At 52.0% G+C, this 25,753-nt stretch overlaps 9 protein-coding genes across 9 annotated transcripts; 3 read left to right on the top strand and 6 right to left on the bottom strand.

Moving 5' to 3' along the window:
• Positions 1–825: 825 nt before the first annotated feature.
• N7462_008118 (glutamate decarboxylase) lies at positions 826–2,719 on the top strand (the record flags this gene model as incomplete). The annotated part of the gene is made up of 4 exons (XM_057079836.1): positions 826–1,064; positions 1,123–1,180; positions 1,257–2,422; positions 2,605–2,719. The coding sequence occupies 4 exons, from the start codon at positions 826–828 to the stop codon at positions 2,717–2,719; spliced, it is 1,578 nt and encodes a 525-aa protein (XP_056932506.1).
• Positions 2,720–3,212: 493 nt separating this feature from the next.
• Positions 3,213–3,638, bottom strand: N7462_008117 (uncharacterized protein; the record flags this gene model as incomplete). Its single annotated transcript, XM_057079835.1, has 1 exon — positions 3,213–3,638. One exon carries the CDS (start codon positions 3,636–3,638, stop codon positions 3,213–3,215), a length of 426 nt encoding a protein of 141 aa, XP_056932505.1.
• A 323-nt stretch (positions 3,639–3,961) lies between these two features.
• N7462_008116 (uncharacterized protein) lies at positions 3,962–6,508 on the top strand (the record flags this gene model as incomplete). The annotated part of the gene is made up of 2 exons (XM_057079834.1): positions 3,962–5,282; positions 5,370–6,508. The coding sequence occupies 2 exons, from the start codon at positions 3,962–3,964 to the stop codon at positions 6,506–6,508; spliced, it is 2,460 nt and encodes an 819-aa protein (XP_056932504.1).
• A 994-nt stretch (positions 6,509–7,502) lies between these two features.
• N7462_008115 (uncharacterized protein) lies at positions 7,503–8,269 on the bottom strand (the record flags this gene model as incomplete). Its single annotated transcript, XM_057079833.1, has 2 exons — positions 7,503–7,987; positions 8,071–8,269. 2 exons carry the CDS (start codon positions 8,267–8,269, stop codon positions 7,503–7,505), a joined length of 684 nt encoding a protein of 227 aa, XP_056932503.1.
• Positions 8,270–10,162: 1,893 nt separating this feature from the next.
• N7462_008114 (TolB family protein) lies at positions 10,163–12,300 on the bottom strand (the record flags this gene model as incomplete). Its single annotated transcript, XM_057079832.1, is given in 2 exon segments — positions 10,163–11,883; positions 11,895–12,300. 2 exon segments carry the CDS (start codon positions 12,298–12,300, stop codon positions 10,163–10,165), a joined length of 2,127 nt encoding a protein of 708 aa, XP_056932502.1.
• A 215-nt stretch (positions 12,301–12,515) lies between these two features.
• N7462_008113 (ferric reductase family protein) lies at positions 12,516–14,442 on the top strand (the record flags this gene model as incomplete). The annotated part of the gene is made up of 6 exons (XM_057079831.1): positions 12,516–12,694; positions 12,869–13,101; positions 13,155–13,207; positions 13,261–13,372; positions 13,442–13,623; positions 13,846–14,442. The coding sequence occupies 6 exons, from the start codon at positions 12,516–12,518 to the stop codon at positions 14,440–14,442; spliced, it is 1,356 nt and encodes a 451-aa protein (XP_056932501.1).
• Positions 14,443–15,371: 929 nt separating this feature from the next.
• On the bottom strand, positions 15,372–16,724 carry N7462_008112 (nitrilase; the record flags this gene model as incomplete). The annotated part of the gene is made up of 2 exons (XM_057079830.1): positions 15,372–16,148; positions 16,251–16,724. 2 exons carry the CDS (start codon positions 16,722–16,724, stop codon positions 15,372–15,374), a joined length of 1,251 nt encoding a protein of 416 aa, XP_056932500.1.
• A 1,068-nt stretch (positions 16,725–17,792) lies between these two features.
• Positions 17,793–19,725, bottom strand: N7462_008111 (putative choline sulfatase; the record flags this gene model as incomplete). Its single annotated transcript, XM_057079829.1, has 2 exons — positions 17,793–19,160; positions 19,315–19,725. The coding sequence occupies 2 exons, from the start codon at positions 19,723–19,725 to the stop codon at positions 17,793–17,795; spliced, it is 1,779 nt and encodes a 592-aa protein (XP_056932499.1).
• A 4,122-nt stretch (positions 19,726–23,847) lies between these two features.
• On the bottom strand, positions 23,848–25,676 carry N7462_008110 (3'-5' exonuclease; the record flags this gene model as incomplete). The annotated part of the gene is made up of 3 exons (XM_057079828.1): positions 23,848–24,600; positions 24,678–25,261; positions 25,355–25,676. The coding sequence occupies 3 exons, from the start codon at positions 25,674–25,676 to the stop codon at positions 23,848–23,850; spliced, it is 1,659 nt and encodes a 552-aa protein (XP_056932498.1).
• Positions 25,677–25,753: the final 77 nt, after the last annotated feature.

The raw sequence follows: 25,753 nt of genomic DNA, 5'->3' as shown, positions 1-25,753 counted from the left end.
GTACGAGGTGTTAAATCATTGATTCTTGATTATCGTCGATCTTCCAATAATTTCCGTGTACGAAAATCAATAGAGAATGAGCACGACTCCATTGCATCCACCAGGATCCAACCCACTTCAACCCACTTCAACCCTGGTACGCTCCACACCGCTAGTCTGGGTCGACGTGGCGCCAGTTGCCGATTGAAGAGGGGCTGGAATCGGGTACGCCGGGAAGTGCGCTGGTCGATGTCCCCGCCAAGCTTTGTCCAAGCTTCGGCGCGGTTGGGTTAGTTTCCTGCGAAGGAGGGGGACTCAGAGCGTCAGAGATGCATGGCGAGGTCGAGGTGGCCGCAAGTTGGGTACTCATGGTGATCAATTGCAACCAATGCGATTCGGTTCTTCTCAGTCCCTGCTGTTCCTCCTATCCTACTCTTTGCTATTGGTCGTCGGGGGCGCATGGACAGTCGTAATCTCAGAGAACAAGGAACCGAGCACCAATAGAAACCAAATCGGACGACTCGACCAACGCCAATGGCTCTCGGAGGCTCCTGAATTCGTAGAGCTCACCCAGTAATGCACTCGGACCGAATGTGCAGGGGATGTACGGGGATGCACGTCGTAGAGCGTGCAGGACGGGGGGGGAGGGGGAAGGAAAGCCGCAGAGCCGGAGGTCGAGACACTGCGTCATGTCCCCCGCACGTGTTTTTTTGAACGAATCCAAGGTTGACGCTATTTAACGGCCTGGTCTTCGCTTTCTCCCCTTTTCTTTTTCTTGAATCCGTCTTCTTCTATTTCCCCTGCTCTCTCTCTAATCATTGTTCCACCTCTACCGAGCTCCTCACCATGGTTCATCTCGCCACCGTGAAGAAAGACGACGAGGTCTTCAACCCCGCCGATCGTCAAATCGACTCCATCGTCGCGACGCCTCCTGACGAGAATGATTTCTACACCAACGTGTATGGCAGCCACTTCGCGGCTGACCACCTGCCTCAGCATGAAATGCCCGAGCGAGAGATGCCCCGTCAGGTTGCCGCTCGCCTGATCAAGGATGAGCTGAGCCTGGACGGCAACCCCAAGCTCAAGTAAGTGGGCGACAAATGCCATGCGCGGGGCTACCGGCAAGAAGCAACCAGCAATCAGAGCTGACCTCTTTCTTCTCTCCCTCGCCAGCTTGGCCAGTTTCGTCACAACCTACATGGTATGCGTCCGCCGACTGAACGCCATTGACATGACCCAATCCACTGACCCCAGCTGCAATTTGTGCTGCTTAATAGGAGGAGGAAATCGAAGATATCATGACCGACTCCTTCAGCAAGAACTTCATCGACTACGAGGAGTACCCCCACTCCGCCGAGATCCAGAACCGCTGCGTGAACATGATTGCTCGCCTGTTCAACTGCCCAACTGACCCCCAGGGGGAGAACGCCATGGGCACCTCCACCATTGGCTCCTCGGAGGCCATCATGCTGGGCACCCTGGCAATGAAGAAGCGCTGGCAGAACAAGCGCAAGGCCGAGGGCAAGGACTACTCCCGCCCGAACATCGTCATGAACAGTGCCGTCCAGGTGTGCTGGGAGAAAGCCGCCCGCTACTTCGATGTCGAGGAGAAGTATGTCTACTGCACCGACACCCGCTACGTCATCGACCCCAAGCAGGCCGTCGACCTGGTCGACGAGAACACCATCGGTATCTGCGCCATCATCGGCACCACCTACACGGGTGAGTACGAGGATGTCAAGGCGATCAACGACCTGCTGGTGGAGCGTGGCATTGACTGCCCGATCCACGTTGATGCTGCTAGCGGTGGCTTTGTGGCTCCCTTCATCAAGCCCGAGCTTGCCTGGGACTTCCGTCTGGAGAAGGTGATCTCCATCAACGTGTCTGGTCACAAATACGGCCTGGTCTACCCCGGTGTAGGCTGGGTGATCTGGCGATCCCCCGAGTACCTGCCACAGGAGCTGGTGTTCAATATCAACTACCTGGGTGCTGACCAGGCCAGTTTCACTCTGAACTTCTCCAAGGGCGCCGCCCAGGTCATCGGCCAGTACTACCAGCTGATCCGGCTCGGCAAGCATGGCTACCGGTCGATCATGGTCAACCTGACCCGCATTGCCGACTACATGTCTGACCAGTTGAAGCAGATGGGCATGATCATTATGAGCCAGGGCCAAGGCAAGGGTCTGCCGCTGGTCGCCTTCCGCCTGCCCCCGAACCCCGACCGCGTGTATGATGAGTTCGCGGTGGCCCACCAGCTGCGGGAGCGTGGGTGGATCGTGCCGGCTTACACCATGGCCCCGCACAGCGAGAAGTTGCAGCTCATGCGAGTGGTCGTTCGGGAGGACTTTAGCATGAACCGCTGCGATAGCCTACTCATCGACATCAAGTTGGCGCTGCAGACTCTCGAGTCGATGGATCAGGCTATGATGGCCAAGTACAAGGCGTATGTGGACTCTCTCTCTCTTTTTTTTTTTTTTTTTTTTTTTTTTTTTTTCCCTGCTCATTCCCTCCCCGCCCCCGCCCCTATTTTCCATCTGTCCCCTGCTTGTTCGCTGTCAATTTCATCCTTCGCTTTGACTTCGCCTGGTCCGCCTTGCTAATGGTTTCTTTTTTTATCTAATCCAGACACATGCGCAGCCACCGTTCGCACCCCCGCCACAAGCAGCACACACACCAGCACTACATCGACGAGAAGCACTCGCTGCAGGGTAAGACGGGCAAGTCGCACGGTGTGTGCTAAGCGCGGCCTCCAATTGGCGACTGGTTTGCCAGCTTCCCCCTCTTCGTTCTTCTTCCCCCCCCCCCCCCTTTTCCCCCTCTTCATTTGTTTTTTCTTCGTAACCCTCCCCTTATGCCCATGTTTTGGACGGTCTGGATCTGGATCTGGATCCGGTCGAGCTGCCCAGCGTGAAAGGATTGGGGATGAAGTTCTCGTCGGGTGGCCTCGTTGCCACTTGTTGAACGTGTGGCCACGTTGGACCACCTGCGCCGTTTTGTATGTATGTTTTTTTTTGGTCCATTGTTTTACATAGCAGATGTCCATTACGAATGACTTGAGATTCGGTTGTGAAACTATTCAATTTTTGAACGTGGTGTATTTGGAGTATATGAAGTATATGAAGTATTTGAAGTAGATGAAGTAGATGAAGTATATGAAGTATGTCATCTCTTTGATAGTACGTGACGTTTGTTCGGTGAAAAACCTCCGAGCTCTTTCGATTGTTTTGTTTTTGTTAGTCCACATTTACAGGGGCGCGGAAGGGATTTCCAGGGGTTGGCGAGCGCATACCAATTGGAAGGGTCTCGACCGCCCTTCGATCTGCTAGGATTGGTTCCCTGTATGCGAGCTCCGACTGATGTGACGGGGATGCCTGCATGTAGCTATATCTCCCTTGATCGGCCCAGGAGAATTGAGCCTCGAATCCCTCGTGGGAAGGAAGAGGCCCGAGAGACGAGGTGCGCTTGGCCCCCAAATGCTGCGCACATACGAGATTTCCACCCTCGCGTCCATTGGGGGCTCTGGATTTTGATGCTGACTGAGAATTCATGTATGGCTTCTGGTCTTCCAGACGATTCCTTGTCGGGCCTCGTCGTGTCCATCGAGGATCGAGGGGTTCTGCGTGGGGAGCATTTGGTGTCTGCTCGAGCCATCGATCCATGGTTTTATAGTTTGTCGTCTATAGTTCGTGCTGTATAGGCTCCATCGATCACGGAATACTGAGCCCAGGGATCCAATGCGCGAACCTCGAGTCCCTCCGGTCTCGCGTCGCCCCGCATTCTCGAATTTGCGTCCCTGAGAGGTCGATTCCACTATCTCTCAGAGCCCCTTTCGTGCACCTCGTATCTCCTCCACGAGGCCACGTCCCCCGCGGCATTTATATATAGCATCCGCACGCCCAATCACCGCCGATCACTCTCCACCTTTCAAGGCTTTCCGGTCGTTCGATCCCCCCCCCTTTCCCATCCACTTCCAGCCAGAAGGATGCCCCTCTTCAAGAGGAAGTCGCCGTCGAATCCAACCTCGTCTCGCTATTTGGCTCGTTCCGACGAACAGCTGGTTCGCCCCGCGTTTACTCCACCGGACCTCGTCCAGCAACAACAACAACAACAACAACACCACCACCACCACCATCACCTTCATTTCCACCGGCATCACCCCAACTCCAGCCGGAGCAATCTCGACGACTTCACCGACCGGACGGGATACCGCGCTGACGGCCAAACCGCAGCCTCTCCCACTCCCAACTCGGCCACCCGCGCGTCGCCAACGCTGCAACAACACTCGTCCCAACCGGAACCAACCCAATCCTCCTTGCACCGCTCGCAAAGCCAGCGTCAGCCCCACCTACAACAACCACAACCACTACCACCACCACGAAATCCCCAGCGACAATCGAACCCACCGCCACAACAGGACCGACCGACCGTCAGTCTGGTCAGCCCTGAGGACCCGCAGCCCCGTCGCTCACGACGAGGCCTTTTCGTTCGACCCTCCTCTGGGCTGCTCGAGCGCCGCGTCTCCGTTAAGGGCAAGGCCATCTCCCATCCTACCTCGCAACCCAACTCACCCCAACGACCACACGTCCTTAGCGGTGCCCCCGAAGAGGACACCTATAACCAACAGTATTATTCCGAGAACCAATCGCCCATAACTGCTCCTCACACTCCCCACGCTTTTGAGCCACGCTCGACATCGCTGGCCTACCACCAGCAACATCAGCATCAACAACACCCGCACCCGCAACCGCAACCGCAACCGCAACCGCAGCAGCAGCAGCAGCAGCAGCAACCACAACAACTACCACAACAACTACAACTACCACAACCACAACAACCACCGGCTCAGCAGCACCAGCCGCCTACTTCAAGACCATCACCGCTCGAATCTACTGATCCCGACGCCGGCTCGCTCGATCAACACAGTAGCCGCCCATCGCCTACCGACACCGTTCCCGACTCCCCCCGCTATTCGTCGGATCAACAAGGTCACAACCGGGGCCCATCCCAGTCGCGTATTCAGCAGGATCTGGTATTCCATTCCCGGCCCCCCTCACGGCAGACTTACGAGCCACTTTCCCCCGTCCGTTCGCACACTCATCCTGACGCCATGCAGCAGGCCTCCTCGCAGGCGCCTCCAGGTCCACCCACGATAAACGACCGGCCTCCGGGCGATTCACGACGCGGCAGCACCACCGCACCACAGGCCATGCCGGAAACCACTCGGGGAGGCACCCCGACCGGCAATCGAACACGCGAGGAGGACATTGATGTACGAGCATTGCTCCAGAAGCATGAAGAACTACGTATGTAAAACTCACAAAGAGATGCCTCGGCTTCTCTGGTTAGCGAATAATACCAGAAACTGACGACTTTGGGATCGAGGGAAACAGAATCCAAGTATTCCAAGGTGAAGCGCTACTACTTTGACAAAGAAGCCCAGGTACAACATCTCCAGAATACGGTGGCCCACCAACGCATGGCCGTGTCTCGCACAGTGCTTGATGATAACGAATACGCGAACCGCTTCCAGCGACTGGATGGTGCCATCAAGGACCTGTCGTTCTCTGTGCGCAAGGACTGGCGTGGCATTCCGCCCTGGCTCCACGGCCTCGTGTCAGATGATGCAACCATGGTGGGTATGAAGGAGATGACGTCGGTGGGACGAGCGGTGGTGAGTCGGTGGTTGGTGGAAGAGGTCTTCCAGAGACACTTTCACCCTGGGCTAGACCCGGCCCTGAGCGTCCAGCTGAAGAGCATTGAGATGAATCTCCGCCGGCAACAGACACGGCCATCGACGGAGGAGGACCGGGACAATGCTCTCGTGCGGCTTTCAAACTGGCGGCGCACTACCTTTGATGGGTTGGGCGACACCCTCTCCACCCCCGAGGCTCAAGAGCACCGTGCCGAATTGATCGAGCATCTGACGGCTGAACTGGCCTCATTCCTCAGCAGCCAGCTCCACGATCATGCGCTACCCGGCCTGGAAGCCGGTGTGCGAATGATTATTGAGAACTCCATCAACATCGCCGAGAAGATCCCGCTGGAGGCGCGTGACGTCTGTGTAGAGTACTTCCCACCCAATGTACCCTTCCTTGAAGGATACATGAAAGTGGAGGGCCAGCTACCCCCACTCGCGCAACACCCTCCGCCCCCGAGCGATCAGGAACCCGATGATCCTCCCGCCGCTGAGAGTGACTCCTCGCCTGCCTCTAACTCAACTGGTACCGGTGACGTTGGCTCTCCACCACAAAACAAGCCCCCGAAGAAGTCGATGTTCGGCGCGCTGATTGGCCGCCGACCTGGCGGCCCTGAGGGCGCTCGGCCCGGTCCAGGCCCTAGTCCCGGACCTGCTGCAGCTGGTCCTCAACCTGACGAGAAAGCTATCCAAGTCGACGAACGGGATAGCCAGCCACGCATCCGATTTGCCTCTTTCATGACTGTTGAGGTGCGCGGCAAGGGACCGGCCATGGTGCTGATCAAGGCGCCGGTGTGGCTGATAGAGTGCGAACTAAAAGGACCCCGCGAATAAAGGGATGTCATGGTGAACATTGGAGAGAGGAAGAAGATAGGAGTGTTGTATATACAAGTGCCCGCCGGAGGATGTCCCACGCTGGCACGCCGATGACGACCACGATTGATCGCATTGATATCCCCATCCGTTTTGGTTGTTTTACTGGCGAGTCGTTGATATATAGGAGGAGCGAAGACGCTTACTGACTGTTTGTTTTTATTTTGTTCCTTTTATAATTTCCTCTCTCTCCTGTTATTTTCTCAACATTCTATACTTTCTTTCTGTCATTTCTTCCCCTTCTTATTCTCTCCTTGGAGAATGAGATGGGTGGTCGTCGACCTTTACTTTTTACTGGCCTACTGGCCAAGTTATCTACGATGCATATGAAAGAATCTCTCTTTTCTCTTTTGCCATGTCTTTCATTTGGGTTATATTCATCAAGGTTAATGGTATACAATTCCTTGACCTCTTCTTTCGCTCCCCTAATCTTACTTTGAATCGACAATATGATGAACCTATCATTACCTCAGCTAGTCAAGTAATCTCTTTTATTCGTAATCTCTTACCCAAACTCCATGATCAGAGCTTATTAGAGCACAAACACACTAGGACTTGAAGATATGGTGATAAGCCCTGCGTATTAGCGTGATGCTCAAGATGCACGTCACATTCCACCTATGAGATTGCCGCGGCTATCAGGGACCACAATGACTCAAGAATCACCATTTGACTGCTCGCCCCGATACTCCTGGAGCAGTACAGAGTAGAGATTCTTGCCTTCGGTCCAACCGATGGCACTGAGAATGTGGAGTTGCTGCAGTACTTGGTTGAAGAAATCTGAAAAAAAAATCATGAAAAAAAAAGCCATAATGCACTGTATTTTGCGATATGCTCTCCAAGGCACGCCTGCGACCCGAGGAGCTTGAATATACACATAATAAAAGGCCCCCATTTTACAGCTAAAGCAGCCAGATTGACAGGGCCTATATCCACAAAAAGAGAGAAGAATTCTTCAACTCAAAACAGTGTAGTTGGACGACAACAAACGGCAGTTCTTCGCCAACCCAATAGGAGGGTAGGTGCCGCCCTCATTAGCAATGTAGTTGTAGTTGTACGTCGGGCTCAGCATCTGTAGCTGACCGACCGTGGATCCATACTTATCTGCCAGATCCTTGAACACACCCTTGCTGAACGTGTAAGGTTCGATATCGCAGGTACTCGGCGAGCACATAGGGATCTTGATAAACTGGCCAGCCGGGATGGTCTCGTTGGCGCTGTATTGGCTGCCACCACCGCCGGGACAGATACCGTCGATGCAGGTGATGTTGGTGTTGCAGCTGTCGCCGCCGTTTAGAGTGTAGTATAGACGTGGACCGCCGACAAGACAGTCCGTGGTGCCTGGACCGTCGATGATGCAGGATGTCCAGTCGGGGTTGCAGACTTGACCGAGGATGATGATGGTCTGTCCGATATGGGGCACCACGGAGACGTCAACCACTGTGGCATTGTTAGAAGGATGTTTTTCTTTCTTTCTTTCTTTTCCTTTTATTTCTGAGAGAGATGCTAGGAATGGGACTGACTCAGGTTCGCGCGACCAATGTCGCAGATGCCGCGGTTGAACCTCTTGGCAATCTCGTAGACGGGTTGGTTCTCGACATTGTTCACATAGTTGAAGCTTGTGGTATTGAGGGCTGCTGTGTTGCAGTGGCAGGTAGCCTCGGTTATAAATGCCATAATGGAGCCCAGTAGGGCAGGGAAGACGGTGGACATCAAGAACATTTTGATCTTGCAAAAGGGGTTAAGGAGACGGCATCTTTCGCAAAAGCAATTGGCAAGGGAAATATATTGGCAAGGAAATTCCGAACGAAAATAAAATAGAAATGAGATCCAATAGATGGTTGCTGCAGAGGCTGGGTAGTTCAATACCCCTCGACAGGTGCTGATCGCGTCAATGAGGATCCGCCGATTTTCAGCGAGTGATCCCTGGCTGACCATTCGGGGGCCCTTCTGTCTCTCCAGAATTCAGAGGTTCGGCTTTTTAGCGTATTGTCTCGGTCTAACCGCTGGACTCGCATTGCTTTTTCCGAAGTATGCAATTCTAGAAATTATTTCACAATTTCGCTCTGCCTTGTTTTGCTTATGCATTTTACATACCATGTCTGTCAAATACTCCAATGGATCTCGAAGTGGAGCCGAGTGTTTAATATAGGTGCAAATACACAAGTCCTCACAACCAACTCTAATTATACTTTCGCTCCCGTATATGAAATAGGGCTTGCTCACGTGTGCCAATGTGTCTGCATCTTGCCTTGCATGGAGTGTCGGTCCTGTCGGCTAGGGCCTCAAGGCGCAGAAGATAACCCGAAGTTTAACCTCTTCGCAACGTGAAAATGGCAAGAATGAAAATATCTTGATTTGATATTTGGTATGGGGGAAGGGCTTTGCGGATGCGGAAGGTGACGTAATGTTATCTATTAAAAGTGAGGATGATGACGGTAATCCAATTGAGTTGTGGAAATAAGGCAGGTTAAGGCTTTTACGTGTCTTAGTACGCTTCAATGGAGCCCACTGAACGTCTTTTGGTCCGTTCTGACGAGTTCGAAGCCACACCATCCTATTCTACCCCGCTTTTTACGGGAACTTAAACAGGGGTCGGATCAGTGCTACTGCCCTAGAGATCTCTTTTGCTTCCGTCATGCCCGCTGTACGCGCCACCTTCCATTCATCTCTATTCCAGAGTGGATCAAGGGAGGAGAGCCGGGGGAGGGGAGTAGGAGAAGAGGTTGTATCAGTCCGTTGCCAATAATGATGTCTTCGTCGACACCAGCCAGGTACGCAGCATAATATTTAGAGGATGTCGGTTAGCCTGCTGGTATTTAAATTGCCAAGAAACCTTTATCAAAAATCTGCACGAGCTGCAGTCCATCATGATTAAAACCTCCGCATGTAGTACTGTACAGTCACATTGACTGTAACGACTGAGTTCAACGTCCTACAACTCTTCATTGTGTTCCAATATAAACAGTTATAGCAATGTGGGTTATCAGATTATCCGCTCGCAAACCTACCCCTAATCGGGACTTTTCCTAGCGTCCCGGGTGGACCCTTCAAAGTGATCGTCCCGTTAGCGTGATACTGTATTTTGGGAACCGGCAGTAGCCTGGGTGGTGCTGAAGAATCTTTCCCCTTCTGATCGAATCGAACCAACTCGGTTTGTACCTGCATGATTGCGCGTCTTCTTGTAGTAACTTGAGCCGGAGAAAAAATCCTCTTTCAGAACGGGAATATGCATATTTGGCTGCCGAAGGTATCCACATAAGGTAACCATTTCCGATAAGGGCACCATTGTAGCCGCAAGTTTATTCAGAGAGTTGCATTCCGTTGAAGATGGGCGAAATACATTGTTGGAAGACAAGAGAAAAATACGGAGGATGTCCTGCCCACGGAGATTTTGAATCTATAATTTTAGATCAGGTCTTTCAAACATGATAGTGTTGGGTTGCTGGGTTACATCAACATAAAGTGTTCAAGAACCGATGCGAATTGGTCCTGAAGGCTCCTTTGAATTTTATAGAACGAGCTCGATACAATATTTAACAATGTGAAAGATTCAAGATAACTCTTGCCCTTGAATTCTTTCGACATGAAGGTTATCTCATGTTCATCTCAATTTTAACATGTTGCGCGGAATATATGGGCAGGAAGAAACATGGGCATGGCATCCTCCCACAGGCTGTTAGTCATGACCCGCTTGTTGCTGCCATCGGCTTCCATCTCCACGATCACTGCATACGGCTGCATGGAGTCATCGTAAAGGGCGGCCTCCTGCTGAAACCCGAACATAGCAGTGCTGTACATAATGCGGCCATCTTGAGTCCACACCGCATGGGCATCGCTAGCTACGGAAGAAGTCAACTTAATCAGACCAGTTCCATCCAGGTTCATCGTAAAGATGTCGTAGTTGTCACCAATGTTGTTCCAGTTGGTGCGGCGAGTGAAAAGTATCTTCTTGCCGTCGGGCGAGAAGGCTGGCAAGTTATCCCACTCGGTGGTCAACTGCTTGATTTTCTTCGCAGGAACGTCAACGATGGCTAGACCAGTAGATCCGACAGTAGTGCCATTGGCGGCAGTACCAGGCCAAGTACGGAAAACGACCTTGGTGCCATCATGGTTATAGGATGGGAAACCGTAATTGGTGATGTTGTTTCCAGCGAGAACAGTAAAGTCCTCAGGACCCCCACCAGCACCGATACTCAAAATGAAACCGGGATTGCTCTCACGAGCAACAAAGTATGCACCGAAGCCAAAAGTTATGTTGGCGTTTTTGGGACCCCAGCTACCCTGGTAGGCACGCGCGTTATATCCTGATGCGAGGGAAGGGTTGATCATGGCCTTTTTAGTCTCGAAAATGGTGGTTTGATTAGTACCATCCATATTGAGTGTCATGAGGTTGTTGAGTGCGGGACCCTCCATCTGTTGTGACATGGCCATCATAGGGCATTTTCCTCGTGCTCCCATGGGAAAAACATCCGTAAATCGGTAGTCCCAATCGGAATCAAAGCTCCAGAGCTCGGAATACTGGGTCTTGGATGTCGCTGTGCTACCTCCCGTGGGGCCTTGCTTTTCGTAGATGACATATTTGCCATTCGGAGACCATGTGGGCGAACGGATTGCAGGCGTCATGGAATTCATGGGAATGGTCTGGTATTGCGTGTAGTTTTTACCTGAAATCGACGTATAGTAGATGCCATTATTATCCGACAACTTCTGGACGTATCCAATGACCAGAGCATTGTATGTGAGTAAAGTGAGAAAAAAAGCGAAAATAGTTTGGTCTTGGATAGAGGAGTGGAAGAGGTCAATTACATCGTTGGTCACGAACGAAGGACTGATCTTGGTACCTAGTCCAGTAGCGTGCACAATGCGATCACCACCGGTCTCAAAGTCAATGGAGACGATACTCGTACTCATCCACCCCTCGTACTCCACAAGCGTGGGCTGCAGACGACAGTTGTAAGTATCCTCAGTCAATATCTCATAAAAGACCAGGCGCTTGCTGTCGGGAGAGAATCGAGGTGAGCCCTGGGTGTGGCTTTTGCGAGAAGAAACAAGGTGGAAGTCGGATCCATTGGGACAACAGGCGTAGATAGACAGCTCCTGCGTATGTTCCCAGCCCGCTCCAGCGCTGTGGCCTCGCCATGGCGTGTTGCGGTCCGATGTGAAAACAACCCATAGACCATCCGGGGACCAGATAGGCTTAAAGTACCCATTAGGATTTGCATTGCTGGCCGAGCCAGAGATACCAGAACTCAGGGTCAAGTTCTTCAAGGAGCCATCCTCCAAGACCATCAGCATGATCTGGCTGGTTTGGTTGAATCGGCTAGTGGTAAATGCTAGCTCTTACCATCGGGAGAAATCGAGCTAGGATCATCGACACCGGGAGACAAGGCCATGGGCTCAACCCTGTTGCCAGCGGTACTGGTGTCGTTAATGGCGATACGGTAGATATCTGCTTGACCATCTCCCCGTCGCTCTGAAGTGAAGTAAACGTTATCGGCGTTAGGGGACCAGCTCGCTCGAAAGTCATATACAGAGTTGAAGCCCAATAGGAGCTTTTCGTTGGAGCCATTAGCGTCCGCGATGTACAGCTCTGAGTAATTGGGACTGATACGGTTGTGCAAAAAAGTACCCAAATGGGCATCGACGTTTCGCGTTCTGCCAGCGTGACCTGAAGTCAGTGGCTTTGAAATACTGGCTGCAAACGTGGCGCTAGCTAATGCGAGCCAGATCCAGCCTTTAGAGATTCTCATAGTAGATAACGACCAGTCAAGAGTGTTGAGGGTGGCCAGTTTCACTGAAATTTAGTGGAGATGTGTTGTAGTTGTTGCGAGTTCTCAACTCACTGCCTGCAGAACAATTGAGACACCAAAGTCCTTAACGGAAAGAGGAGACGAAGTTCATTTTAAAGGGTCGACTATGAATTATCTGAATCTTTATCGTTCCCAAAGACCCAGGGCAAGTGGGGATGAATCCGCTGTATTGGGCCGGTGCACTGGTACTTGGCATCCTTTTCAAACTCTGGTCTGTCTTGCAGAAAGGCTCGCAGAAAAAGACACCCCTTGAGAGTCTGTGCCACAGTTTCCGAACCCACATCACAGTGCCGGCAACCTTTGCGCCATTCTCCTCTAAGCACCAGCAGCTGTGGTATTCCCAAGCCATTCCTAAGAGAGTTGATTCTTTGATTTTATTTGGCTTCTGAGCAGTGACTATCATTTTAAGCTGTGTCAAATACGATAGTTTTTCGAGTAATATCGAGTCACTTTATCCTCTCTTGTTTCATTGTGTGGGCATCATTACTAACGGCTAACTGTGTGATAGGACTCGAGGTCTCATGCAGCAAAACTGGCAGTACTCCTCTGACCGCACTGGTATTCTTTCATACGCATGCCTGCCCTTCCTGTGGCTCTTTAGTGGCCGAAACAACGTTTTCTTGTGGTTAACGAACTTTGCGAACCAATCCTTCATCACCTTTCACCGTCATGTTGCATGGGCCTGCACCATTCTTGCTGTGGTACATTCAATAAATTATAGTGTGGTGTTTGCGGTATATGGTAAGAGGACTCTGTCGCTCGGGATATGAAAGAAAGGCTGACACAATTGATAGACGGTAGATACTGGTCTGTTTGGATTCAAGAGTATTGGTACATAGGTGTCGTGGTACGTCTTTCCGGCCTCTCTGATACTCAGACTCTCAACTTACTTGTTGCCAGGCAACTAAACTCATGTGTTTCATGCTTGTACAATCCATGACCTGGTTCCGCCAGCATTCGTATGAAGTCTTCTTGGCTATTCATTTGGTCTTTGCGGTTGTCGTAGTCGTCGGTCTTTTCATGTAAGCTCTATAGGAAATTAATTTTTTTTTGAAAAGTGCCCTTCGCTAATAAAACCTAGGCACACCAACTTTGACGGACAAGAAATTCGTCGGGTATCTGTGGCCACCTGTCGGGCTGTGGATCATTGATCGACTTACTCGTGTCTTCCGTATGGCCTACTGCAACTTGAATGTTCGTTTTGGAAAGCATTTCATGAGAAAGTCATCTTCTACGGTCACCTATGACGAAGAAAGTGATCTAGTAAGAATTGAGATAATACCTGGAGCGTCGACACCGAGCCCGAAGCCCGGTCAACATTATTTTTTGTACCAGGGAGGTGTGCTTAAGTTTTGGGGAAACCATCCTTTTTCACTGGGTGCATGGGTTCCCACTTCCGAAGCCAAGGCTCAAGGTTGTTCCTCGACATTGGATCAGATCAAGCTGATCTTCTACGTGCGCCCCTATGATGGCTAATGTCGTAAGGTTAACGGTGCTCTACACCCGAAACTTCTTCTTGAAGGGCCTTATGGTCACACTGAGCCCATGCATCAATTTGATACGAACCTGTTTATCGTTGGTGGTACTGGTATCGCCGCAGCGGTGCCCTATATTCTGGCCCATCTGGAACGTGTTGAGAAGAGCCAGACCAAGACTTCAAGAATCCATCTTGTTTGGTCTGTTCGTCAACGCGAGATGTACGATCAGGTCTTCACCGATGACCTGGCTCAAATTCTGCGAAACAACGATACTACGACTACTATCTACTGCACCGAGCTCCTTGCAGCCCCTCTGGATTCGCAATCTAATAAGGCTGAGACTTTGAAGATGGTTCCAGCAGTCACTGCTTCTGGAACTGGTTCGTCCACTCAGAGTGGTGGTGTTCAATTCTTGCCCGGCCGCCCCAATGTGCGCGAAATCATGATGGCTGAGGTAGAGGAAAGCAAAGCTAGCTCGTCAAGCCTCGGCGTCTTTACTTGCGGACCCGCTCAAATGGCTGATGAATGTCGATCATCTGTTTACCAGGCCATGAAAGACGGCTTCCACGCAATTGATTACTTTGAGGAGGCATTCGGATGGTAAAAACCGGAGAACGAGAAAATAAGTCGAGTTGATTGAAAAGATGAGATACACAGAAAACTTGGATTGCATGATACATTAACGCTAAAGTCCACCAAAAGGGATTTTTCCTTCTGAGCGCATAGTTTCAAAATGAAATAGATATATTAATTATCAAGAGACTGGAAACATTCAAGTTAAAAACAGGAAACAGGAACTTGATGAGCTACGTCTGGGGGAGGACGGCTCCTTGAGTGGTAAATGCCAAAAATTTATGGATGGAGCAAGTCCCGAGTGATTAGGTGACCTAGAGGTACAGGACTAGCATTGAAGGGCTCAATTTGGAGATTCATAATAGCCCTAGAGGCTTTTTTCTTTCAAGGTAAAGGATGGAGACATTCTTCTTATAGCTCTCCCAGAGCAGTAGTTACCCGCTTTTGACTAATTTACTCATGACTTTTTTGGCCATAAATAACCTACAGGAACCTTCATAAGAGTAAGCTTGTAAGATAAGAAAAGCGTTGAAGTCTATCACGGTCGAGAGCTTCATTAAACATCGAAGCAAGGAATGAAACATTGAGGCAAAAGAACTGAATGGTTATCATGAGCTAATTTGTAAGTACACAAAAGTAGTTGAAAGTTTAACACTGGGGTGGAGATTTTATAACACCATATCTTACGAAGACGCCTGGCTATGAGTTCATGATAGCAACAGTCGCTTATGGATAAAATAGATTATCAAGGCTGGTCGAACCTTGATATCGGAGCAAGTGAGGGAGGAGATTACCTATAAAACGACGTATTAGGGCACCGGAGTAAAAACGGCAAGGCGAATCACATGAAGTAATCCAAAGGTCCCCTTTTTATGAGGTCAAAGGAATCACTAAGCAAAAGCAAGAAAAAAGGAGAAGGGGGGAAAGGAAAGGAAGCCTACCGCTTCTCCTCCTTTCCCATTACACCGGCGGCGGACTCAAATCGAGCCCTTCCACCGTCAGCTTGAACGCATCATTCCGCGAGTAACTCCCCGCAACATCCATATCCAAGCGTCCGCGCGCACAATCATCCACATCAACCCGCGCAATTGCCAACCCATCTCCCACCGCGATCCCATCCGGCCCTACTTCTTCGCTATCTGCCACATCGTCCGTGCAGACCTCCCACAATGGACCCGCAAGTACGTCCCCAAACGGCGAGATGATACAGCTGCCCCCGCGACACACGTACTCGGCCTCGGTCTCGACCCTCTCGTCCGACTCCTTCCCTCTGCCGGTTTGCGCATGCACCTGCGGCCACACGATCTCGTGCGGGCCCTCCGCCGTCACGGAGCACTTGCGGCCGGCGTTATGCGCAAGATTCTGCGTCTGAGCCGCCTTTGCATCCAGATGTGGGCCGGTAGTATCATCAACTAGCGCAGATTGATCTTGTTCGCGCCGGCCGCAGATCCAAGCAGGCAGCTCGGGCTGCCGCACGCACTGGTTAGCGGACAAGACGAAGCAGCGGCCCTCGGTGGCGACGGTGCGCATGAGCGGCAGCCAGGTGTCGCGGGCATCGGCGGTCGGGGCGAGGTAGATGCTCACATTTTGGGCGTAGAGGCTGTGGCGCAGGAGGGGCATGTAGTTCTCCCAGCAGATGGCGGCGCCGAGGGTGAGAGGAATGCCGTTGAGGGTGGTTGTGACAGCGCGCAGGGTAGAGGGGGAGCCTTGAGCCCAGATAAGACGTTCGGCACCGGTCTGGATAGTGTTAGTCTAGTGATGTAATTCTCAACTTTGTCAAGGTGGTTGAGCAGGGGGAGAGAGAAAGAGAGAGGCAAATTAGAGACAACTCCAACATACCGGCATCACCTTCCTTCTCTTCCCAATCACCCCCCTCACCGGGTCTACAAACAACACCACACAATACAGACTCCCCCCAGCCCTCTCCACACACCCCGTCACAATAAATACCCCAGACTCTCTCGCCGCCGCCTCCAGCGCCTCGCGCGTGCCATCTCCACGTCGCGCCTTCCCCACTGCAACGTCCAGCCGCCGCTGGATCCAGTCGTCCCCGGCGCCATCTGGCGTATCACCAAGGTCTACTGCATCCTTGAAGTGCTCCAGGAATTGGTCCCGACCGGCTGGAGCGCGGCTGCCAACGGCCGAGCCGAAGTTGCAGGTGCGTGGGTACCCGCCGAGGTAGGCTTCTGGGAAAAGGAGGAGGTGAACGCCGAGGCGGGCGGCAAGGTGAGTGGTGCGAGTGAGGGCGGCAAGGGTCTCTTGGGTTGTGAAGAGCGTGCGGGATTGGGCGACGGCGATGGTGAGGGTGGGCATTGTTTTGCGTGGAGGAGTAGGGATAGGACAGGAGAATTAAGAATGGAAGATTACGAAAGGGAGACGGTGCGGGCTTGCCGGCATGTACTGTGTAGTGAGCTGTGGTGAAATTGTATTATTAGGAATGGAGGTGCATCCAGTGGATACATTTACGGAGATGGTGGAGAGAAGGAGAGCGGGGAAGTCGAAGTCATGAATTGTCGTGCGAGGGAGCAGCAATCTGATAAGGCGGATGACATCATGGAGCACGAACCATGAACTCAGTTTCGGTTTAGCTTTTGAGCTAGCAAAGCCTGAATCTAATTCGCATAGTTCTTATACTTCTTATACTTCTCGCAAGGCTGAGACACATACAGAATGGATTGAGAGCATACGCTTGAGTTAAAAAGAGAGAGAAAGAAGAAGTTCAAAAAATGGGATTGTATTTCCAAATTCGTATAGAGTTCGAAATTCACAGTCAGTCTGATAGATTCGTTACCAAAAGCACTTCCCAAAACACAGTACAATTTCTTCAACGTGACGAAGGCGAGAGCATTCCCAACCCGGGAGCGAAAGGGAACAATAGAGAAGAGAAAGAATAAAAAAAAATAAAAGGGCAAAAAAGTCCCAAGTGTACTATATACACAAATGCTCGACTCCAATGCAGTTAATCATATGAAAAATTAACTACCTGGACCACACAATAAAACGAAAGATAAGGACATGAAAGAAAAAGGAGAATGTGTTCCCGGGTATAGCGCTTCGCTGATGATGATGACAGATTTGAAAAACAGAATGACCCCAAAAACACATAAAGAAGAAATGCCATGGAGTAAATGCTCAAAACTCAGTGATGAAAAAAACAGCAGGGCTTAATCATCACAGACCGAAAGGCCAAGAATGCGCAAACGTGGAAGGACAAAAAGAGGTTGCAAGTTTCTTTTTTGGGCCGGTCGATTTCCAATGAGAATTGATTTGGGCCTGGACCCAAAATCCCAAAACAAGGGCCAATTTCAAGGAACAAAATAGCCCGGATATTCACAAAATATATCACCACCAACAAAGACTGATCCAAAAAGATGTCAACTCTCAAGTCTGGATGCCATTAGCAGCAGCAGCTTGCTGCAGCACCCGTGGCCAGCGCGACAAAATCTCGACATCGTCAAGCACGCCCTTGCCCTGGTTGCGTACATACTGGGTGCTGGGGTCCACGCGATGCTCCCAGTCCCAGTAGGCGACCTTGCCCTTGATCAGGGCTGAATAAACCAGACGGCGACGGCGTTGGGAACGGACCACGTCTTGTCGGATTGTCTCCAGGTCCCATCGGTTATGCACCTCCTCGATAAAGTAGGCCAGCAACTTGTGCGGGTCCGTGGTGACTGGCAGTGAAGAGAACTTCGCCGGACTTGGGGTGCGCGGGGGCGTGGGCGATGGGAATGGGTACGAGGCTGCCGAGGCGTCGGTGACACGCTGGGGCGTGGGCGAGACGCGAGGGGTCTCGTTCGGCGTCGGCAGGTACGCTGGCACGGCGAGCGGGTTAGGCGGCTTGACAGCTGGGACCTGCTTGCTGACAACGGGGACGGGCAGCCCGGCGACCAGATTGGTCTTCTCCTCGGGGTCAGACACGACGTCGAACAGCATTGGCGGGTCAATAGTCGAGTACACGAACTTCCAGCGGCCACGACGGATCATCACCAGCGGGGCCTGGGTACCTTCGCCCATATACTCGCCGTACACAGTGTCAGTGCGAGGCCCATCCTCACCGGTCAGATATGGGACAAGGGAAACGCCATCCAGCGGCAAGCCGTCCACGAGCGGGGCTCCAACAAGCCCGGCAAAAGTGGGCAATAGATCCATCGTGGAGACGTTTTCCGACACACGCTTTGCAGCGAACTTCTTGGGGGCGTGGAAGACCATCGGGACACGAGCCGAGTTCTCGAACCAGGTCATCTTATACCAGAGACCACGCTCACCGAGCATATCACCGTGGTCACCCGTGAAAACGATGATCGTTTCCTCATCGAGACCGGTGTCTTTGAGGACCTTGAGGAGCTTTCCGATGTTGGTGTCGACGTATGTACAGGCGGCATAATATGCCCGGCGAGCAGCGCGAATGCGATCATCCGGCATCTCCTTGCCCCAGAGATCGATGCACTTCAGCACACGTTGAGAATGAGGGTCCTGCTGGTCGTGCGGGATGGCACCGTTCTTGGGCAGTGGAATGTCGACGTCCTCATACAGATCCCAGAACTCCTTGGTCATGGCGTAGGGGTCGTGGGGATGTGTCATGGAGACGGTCAGACAAAACGGCTGGTCGGTGCGCAGGCGCACGTGGTCGTACAGATACTGCTTGGATTTGTAGATGACTTCTTCATCGAAGTCCAACTGGTTGGTGCGGACAACGGGGCCTGCTTCCATGACCGAGGACATGTTATGATAGTAGTCCAGACGGATATCCTGGCGAGAAAACAAAGACATTTAGCTCAATTCATACTGGTTCTGTTTGTATTCGTCTGTTTAATCCGCAACTTGCCATCCAGAGATCTCTCTTCCTCTCTACACGAACGAGAAACCGAGAAGTTGACTACTGCAAAAGGAATTGGAAACTTACCGGCTCATCCCAATTCACGGACCAGCCGTAATCACCGGGATAGATATCGCTGGTCAAGCGCTCCTCATAGCCGTGCAGCTGATCGGGGCCGCAGAAATGCATTTTTCCGGCTAGAGCCGTGTGGTAGCCCTCACGACGCAAGTAATGGGCATAAGTGGGTGTATCGGCAGGCAGATCCGCCGCGTTATCGTAAGCGCCGATCTTGGACGGCAGCTGGCCGCTCACCATGACAAAGCGCGAGGGCGCACACAGCGGCGAGTTGCAGTAGGCGGAGTCAAACACCACGCCCTCGGCGGCCAGGCGGTCCAGGTTTGGGGTTTTGATGGGCGAGTCCTTATCGTGGAGAGACAACAAGGGCGCGGCCATTTGGTCGGCCATGATATAGAGAATGTTGGGCTTTTTGGTTGCCATGATGGAAGGTCGTCACGAGGAGGGGGGAGGAAGGTGTGGGTGGGAAAGAAAAGAATCAAAAGGAGTATATGCGAGCAGAAGGAATATGTATGGATCAATATAGGGGCCAACAGGGAGAAGGGAAGGGGGAGGAGGAGAAGAAGGGGAAGAAGCACCCAGTGTTGGCCGTTTGGGACGAGTTTGGAACAGGAAGAACGCCGTGGTTGGGGATGGGGAGGTAGATATACGTGCTCAGAGTCGACGGAATGGCGTATGTGGGGAACCATTCTATCTGAAAAAAAAAACGGGAAAAAAAAAAGATTATTCAAAAAAGATAATGAGAAAAAGGCTTGTAAAGAAAAAAAAAAAAGGAAAAAAAACCCCAAAAAGGCCGAACCAGCCAAATGGGCGGGCACATGACCCGGCCCGAGAACTATATCCTGGACGTCGATAGAGCCATTGCGATAGTCTCTCGTTCGCGAGAAATGGGACATTCGACTCGACTGATACGGAATAGGTTTCCTGAGTGCATCAACAGGGTTCGCTGATGGGCTGACTTGGGCTGGTCGATGGCCTCCATTCTCTTATACTCCGGACTCCGGACTCCATTCAGTATTCGTGAGTAGTGAAGGGCCGGCGGCTGTCAGTACCGGCTCCATCGGGACGGTACTGGAGAAGACGGGGCAAGTCTGGAGATTGGAGGGTACGGGGCCTGTACTTGTCCTGACGCCCGTAATGTATCTCGCGGTACTTCCGTCCTCTGTCCGCCGTACTGAAAATCCAAAGTTCTCGACCTTCTCTTCCCCGATTGCCCAGATCTACAGAGAAACTGCATAGCAACTGCATACCGGGGGAGGCTACTGCAATGGAGATCAGGGGAAAATGGGGGACGATGGAGCCCGTGACGTACGTGTTGGAAGGCGCAAGATGGGCTCATCGTCGAGTGCGATGGTGTGATTGAGGGCGCTTAGGTCAGCCAGTTGGTAATTTACCCGTCACGGTTGGTTACGGTTGGGACATTATTTGGATGTTGGTTGTTGGTTGTATTTGGTTTTGTTAGTTCATTGTGCGGGGGAGACCATGTCCGCCGTCAATGCCCCCCATACAGCGAGGAGTTTCGGTCAACCAAAAATACCATCGTCCAGCGAGTACAGAGTACCGAAGTATAAGAGACTGCCTATACAGTTGACAACGCTGTTCTTTCGCAGGGATCCCCGTCCCTTCCTGATCGGATCCTCTTCGGAACCCGCGTCTTGTCCAGCACAGTCTGATGCGTCTCTATCGCCGTCTGACGGTGGTGTCTGTCCCTCAGCCCAGTACTCCCTCTCCCAGGCTGTGTATACCTTGGTACGTGGCCCGGTGGACAGAGCGTGCGCACCCGAACAGACCCCACCTTACACCAGAGCAAAAAAAGAGCATAAGGTCACAGAAAGAGAGAGGGAGAGGGATCATCATGTGGCCCCAGCCAGAAGGGAATGCGAGTCCAGAGTTTTGTCCATTCGGAGGGTCCGCTGTTCAATCCCGGAAACGAGAGACGACAGTGAAGGAGTTGGGCGAGTGCCGAGTTGCCACTTGCAGACACAGAAATCCGACGAATAGATTACGTGACGGGGGGAATACCGCCCAGCGCGTGTATTGCACGGGACTCGATCAGCCCCTCGCGGCGACCACGCATGGGATTTGACTCAAACGCACACTCAGCACTCCCCATATCGACTTTCCATGACCAGTTTTTTCGGGATTCGCACTCGACCTCTGGAGGGGCCAGTTCCGATCAGGGCCTGGCCGGCTGTCCGTGACAGACCCTGGTATCGGGCGGACGATCCCTCCCGACCATCCGCGCAAATCCCTGCAACGCCATGCAAACCTCGGGACTCCACCGGATCGTGTCATCGTCATGGCCGCCCAATCACGCTCGCCCTGGCTCGAGTGCCTGTTGCCCCTGGGGTCCATGCTCGACGATACTCGACCACGCTGGAGCCGGCCCAGCCAGACTAGGCCGCACTCGGCCAGACTAGCCACCGTGATACGCGTGTGCCGCTCGCTCGTTGGTCCTTACGACGCTTAGGGGGCGGTCACTCCACTTGCTTATCTCGCCCACGAATCACGGCTCCCGCTGCTTGACCCCGAACCCCCAGACCGAAGCGAGCTGTTTGTCAAGAGGTCCCTCTTATTTTTTTTTTTTGCCGACAGCACACTAGTCAGTTGGACTGACGGAGCCGCCCGACAACACAGTGGGACAGGCGGTGTACAAACGAACACGCGAAAGACCAGATTTACTTCGGGGATCATCGCATCGCAGAGGCACGAAAAAGGGGTTGGGGCAGGAGGGCATATCCTCGCAAGCTTTCCGCTCCCGTTTCACTAACCCATGAGCAATCCCCTTTCCCGAGCACGCCATGGAGGCGGTGTCTCTCGGGCTCAAATCACCCCGGATTCTGTGCCCGCAATCCACTGTCCACTGGCTACCAGCCCGGAAACCGGATGAGACGCATCCAGTGGGATGATCATCGGACATGGACTTCCACGCTCCATACTTCAAACATTCCCGCCAAGCAGTCACCGCTGTTTCGTCCCACGGCTGAACGATGGGGGGGGAGGGGGGATCCCCGTGCCCCATCCGATCTATGTAAATGATGACGAGGCTGCAGAGCCCATCCACAAAGAGAAAGGGTGAAAAATAATAATCACATTTAGCTAATGTCTGGCTTATGTGGTGGCTTCCGCTGCCGCTGTGCAGTGTCTCTTCGCCCCATCCCCACATACGCGATACGGCAGGAAGGAGGACACGTCTCGACCACAGCGCATGCCGCTCGTCGACCAGGCGGGACTATTTCACCCGATGCAGAATGCTCAAGCAGAAACCACCGATCCAATTACCAGATGATCGGAGCTGGATAGATTTGGAGAGAGCACATGGAAAATCAAGTCTCAGATGATGCAAGTACTCGTGCATGCAGAAAGCAGAACGGACTTTATTTCCTTCCCCCCTCCTCCCTTCCCTGTGCTTGCATATTTTCTTCCTATCCATGCGCGAGATAGCACCAGTCACACATCGAGGAGACGACAGGGGTTGTGAAAAGGGGTGAGGAAAACGCAATTTCCAGACCGAAAGAGAAAAATGAAGAAAACCAAATCAAACCCGGAAACCAAAGAGCCAGCGAAGACAGCAAAAGAGGCATTTCCTGTATGGGTATCAAATCCCCGAGAAGATTGCAAGGATTCTTCTGCATGCCGGGGCGTCAACATACTTCCCGTGCCCGGCTGAGAGATGAATGACGCTATTTTTGCCTCGGAGACGAACGGCGGTCTTCCATTGATGACCACCGGGCTTATTGCTGCAAGGATTCGTTCTCTTGTGCTTTCTTTTCGTGGGATATCTTTTCTGACCGAAGTGCCCAACATGTAGACATGCAGCACACGCGCAACATGGGGTCTGCACGTACCTCATAGAGCTCATGAAACAATGCTAGAATTTCTTTTTCTCCTCTATGCATGCAATACTCCCGTGTAATTCTGACTCAAGGAAATGACAATGGAAAAAAAAAAAAGAAAAAAAAGTCAATTTGATTTCTGGGAATTATCAATTTATGTGCCGTTTTCAAGATATGAATAGTGTATTCGATTGATCCATCAAACTTCCAAAGAGTAAAGGAGATGGGGATCCCATCGACTTAAAAAATGGAAGAATGACCGAACATCGACCAGAGCAAAAGATCAAACGCCGAACCGAACACGCAAATGTAAGCAGTAGGTTTCAAAAAAAGGGAAAAAAAAGGGAAAAAAAAGGAAAAAAAAGGCAAGTAATAAGTTCCAATTCATGAGTCGTATCAACTGTCACCAAAAGGGTGTCTCGCCGGATGGGACGAGATACCCTTCAAGGTCAAGTCTCAACCCGCCAAGCCAAGAGGTACTTCGCCAAGAGGCGAGAATCCCTGCACGAGCAAGTAAAAAGTCACAAAAAAGAATCGGAATATCAACAGCAGGTTCGTGTGTATCGACAGCATTGAAACTCACGTATGTCCGTATTGTCGAAGGTCATTGTCATGCCACCAGCCTCCCTGAGTCAAGAGAGAAAGAAAGGAAGGAAGGAAGGAAGGAGGGAAGAAACAAGAGGTAGAAGGCCAACTGGCTCGCGCTTTCTTAGAGAGTAGAGAACTCCCAGCAGGGGTCGATATCGCCCGCCGCGATGCGGTTCATGGTCTCGGTGTAAACATCAGACAACCCAATGGGCTCGGGCCGTTGCTTCGAAACGGCGGGCAGATTCTGCACATACCAGTGGACAAGATCGCGAGAGGCAACAGCGTCCTCTAGACTGTCATGTCCGAAGCGGCTTTCCTGGATTTCTCGTTTGAGATGGGTAGACGCGAGATGGGCAAGGCTACGGCATTTCTCCGGGTCGAGACGACGAGCCTCACAGTCCAAGGTATCGATAACGCGACGATGGATCCAACGCAAAGCGAGAAGGTCGTTGCGACCAGCATGAGCAACTACGATTGTTTCGGGACCCACGAAGTTCCAAATCATTTGCCGAGCCTTGTCGCGGCCGATGATGGCCTTGTGGGTTTGTCGAGCATGGTACAGCATGGGCCAGGTCACACCAGAGTACCGGGTATTCAGATGCAGCATTTCCACCTTGGGCCAAACGAGGGAGTTCAAGAGAGTCTCGCCGGTAAAATAGTCAACAGCGCTCACCCTGATAATTTCCGGCTCACCAATCTGGTTGATGCCCATCTCGCAGTCGAGGGCAATACAGCGACGCGCATTCTTGACCAACCCAGGAGTTTCGAAAAGCTCAAAGTCTTCTTCGATGTCATGCACCTCCCACGCGTCGCCATGCTGCTCAGACCGGTGGCAGCCGCGCGAGTTGAGGCTCCTGTTACAGCAGGTATAGCGCTGGAGACAAGAATGGTTAGTGAATGGGGACAAGAAATAATGGGGGAGCTCGGCTGGAGATCGTGATATATACTTACGCTTTGGCGAACCTTGCCAGGATGGCCCTGACAAATAGCACGATCGAGCCGAAGTTGCTTGTCGTGCTCCATTTCCGCGAGTAGTAAGGCAGATTGAATTGTAGTCAAAGGGACTTGATGGTAGATGGTGTCCTCATCCTCTTCAAGGCCGATGTGAATATGACTGTTGTACTCAACAACCTCTGGCTGGCGCTGCTGCTCAAGAAGATGTTCCTCGACCGTCAACGATCGTGGTTTGTCACCGGAGTCTTCAGAATCGTCGCTATTATAGGCACCAGGGGCATGGGGGAATGGAAATGGCCAGGTCACTGTGATTTTGTTGTTTGCAAGGCTGACATGGGGAATAACAGGCTCGACACAAGGCATCGGCGGATGGGGAAGGGCCGGCGGGGGGTTGTCGGCAGACTCGGCGGCCAGCTCCTCAAGCCCGCGGCCTTGTTTTTTCAACAGCTCAAGCTGGCGAACCATCCAATCGGAATCTTTCTTGCGCTCAGCCTGCCAAACCTCCATTCGCTTGTCCTCTTCTTTCTTCGCCTTCGGGGGAAGCTTGCGCTTGTTCTTCACTGCTTTGCTGCATACTCGAGCTATGAACCAAAATAAGAAAAAGCCAAGATCAGCTCAAAATCCTTGGTCGATAGATCAAACCCACTTCAATTACATGTCAGTTTAATACATACCGCGACAAATCTTACACCGTCTCATGCGAAAAAGATCCGTATAGCCGAGTTGACGGACGGTGTAGCCGTTTTGCTTCATTTGTTCCTCCGTTAGGACCATCCCCTCCATATCAGCCCACTCTTCTGGAGTGTCAGGAATGACAGCCGCCTGAGAGCCGGCAACACCAGTGAGAGACACAGTTGGTGTAGTAGAAGGTACCGGAGCTGAAGGATAGAATGGTGTCGGAGATGATGAGGTGACAAGGCCCACAGAAGGCACAGATGCCATCGTGCCAGCAGATGCTTGTACGTCACCCTCGGTGCTTTCAACTTTGGACGCCATAGCGAAGGCTGAGAAGGACATATGAAGAGTCAAATTCACTGCAATGATGGGATTTATCAAAGGGTGGATCTTAGAGG

This window comes from Penicillium macrosclerotiorum (genome assembly GCF_028827735.1).
Source record: "Penicillium macrosclerotiorum strain IBT 26536 chromosome Unknown utg000007l_segment0_segment0, whole genome shotgun sequence".
Lineage (NCBI taxonomy): Eukaryota > Fungi > Ascomycota > Eurotiomycetes > Eurotiales > Aspergillaceae > Penicillium > Penicillium macrosclerotiorum.
The sequence above is the reverse complement of the archived record's forward strand: the minus strand, read 5'-3'. Positions and strand labels throughout refer to the sequence as shown.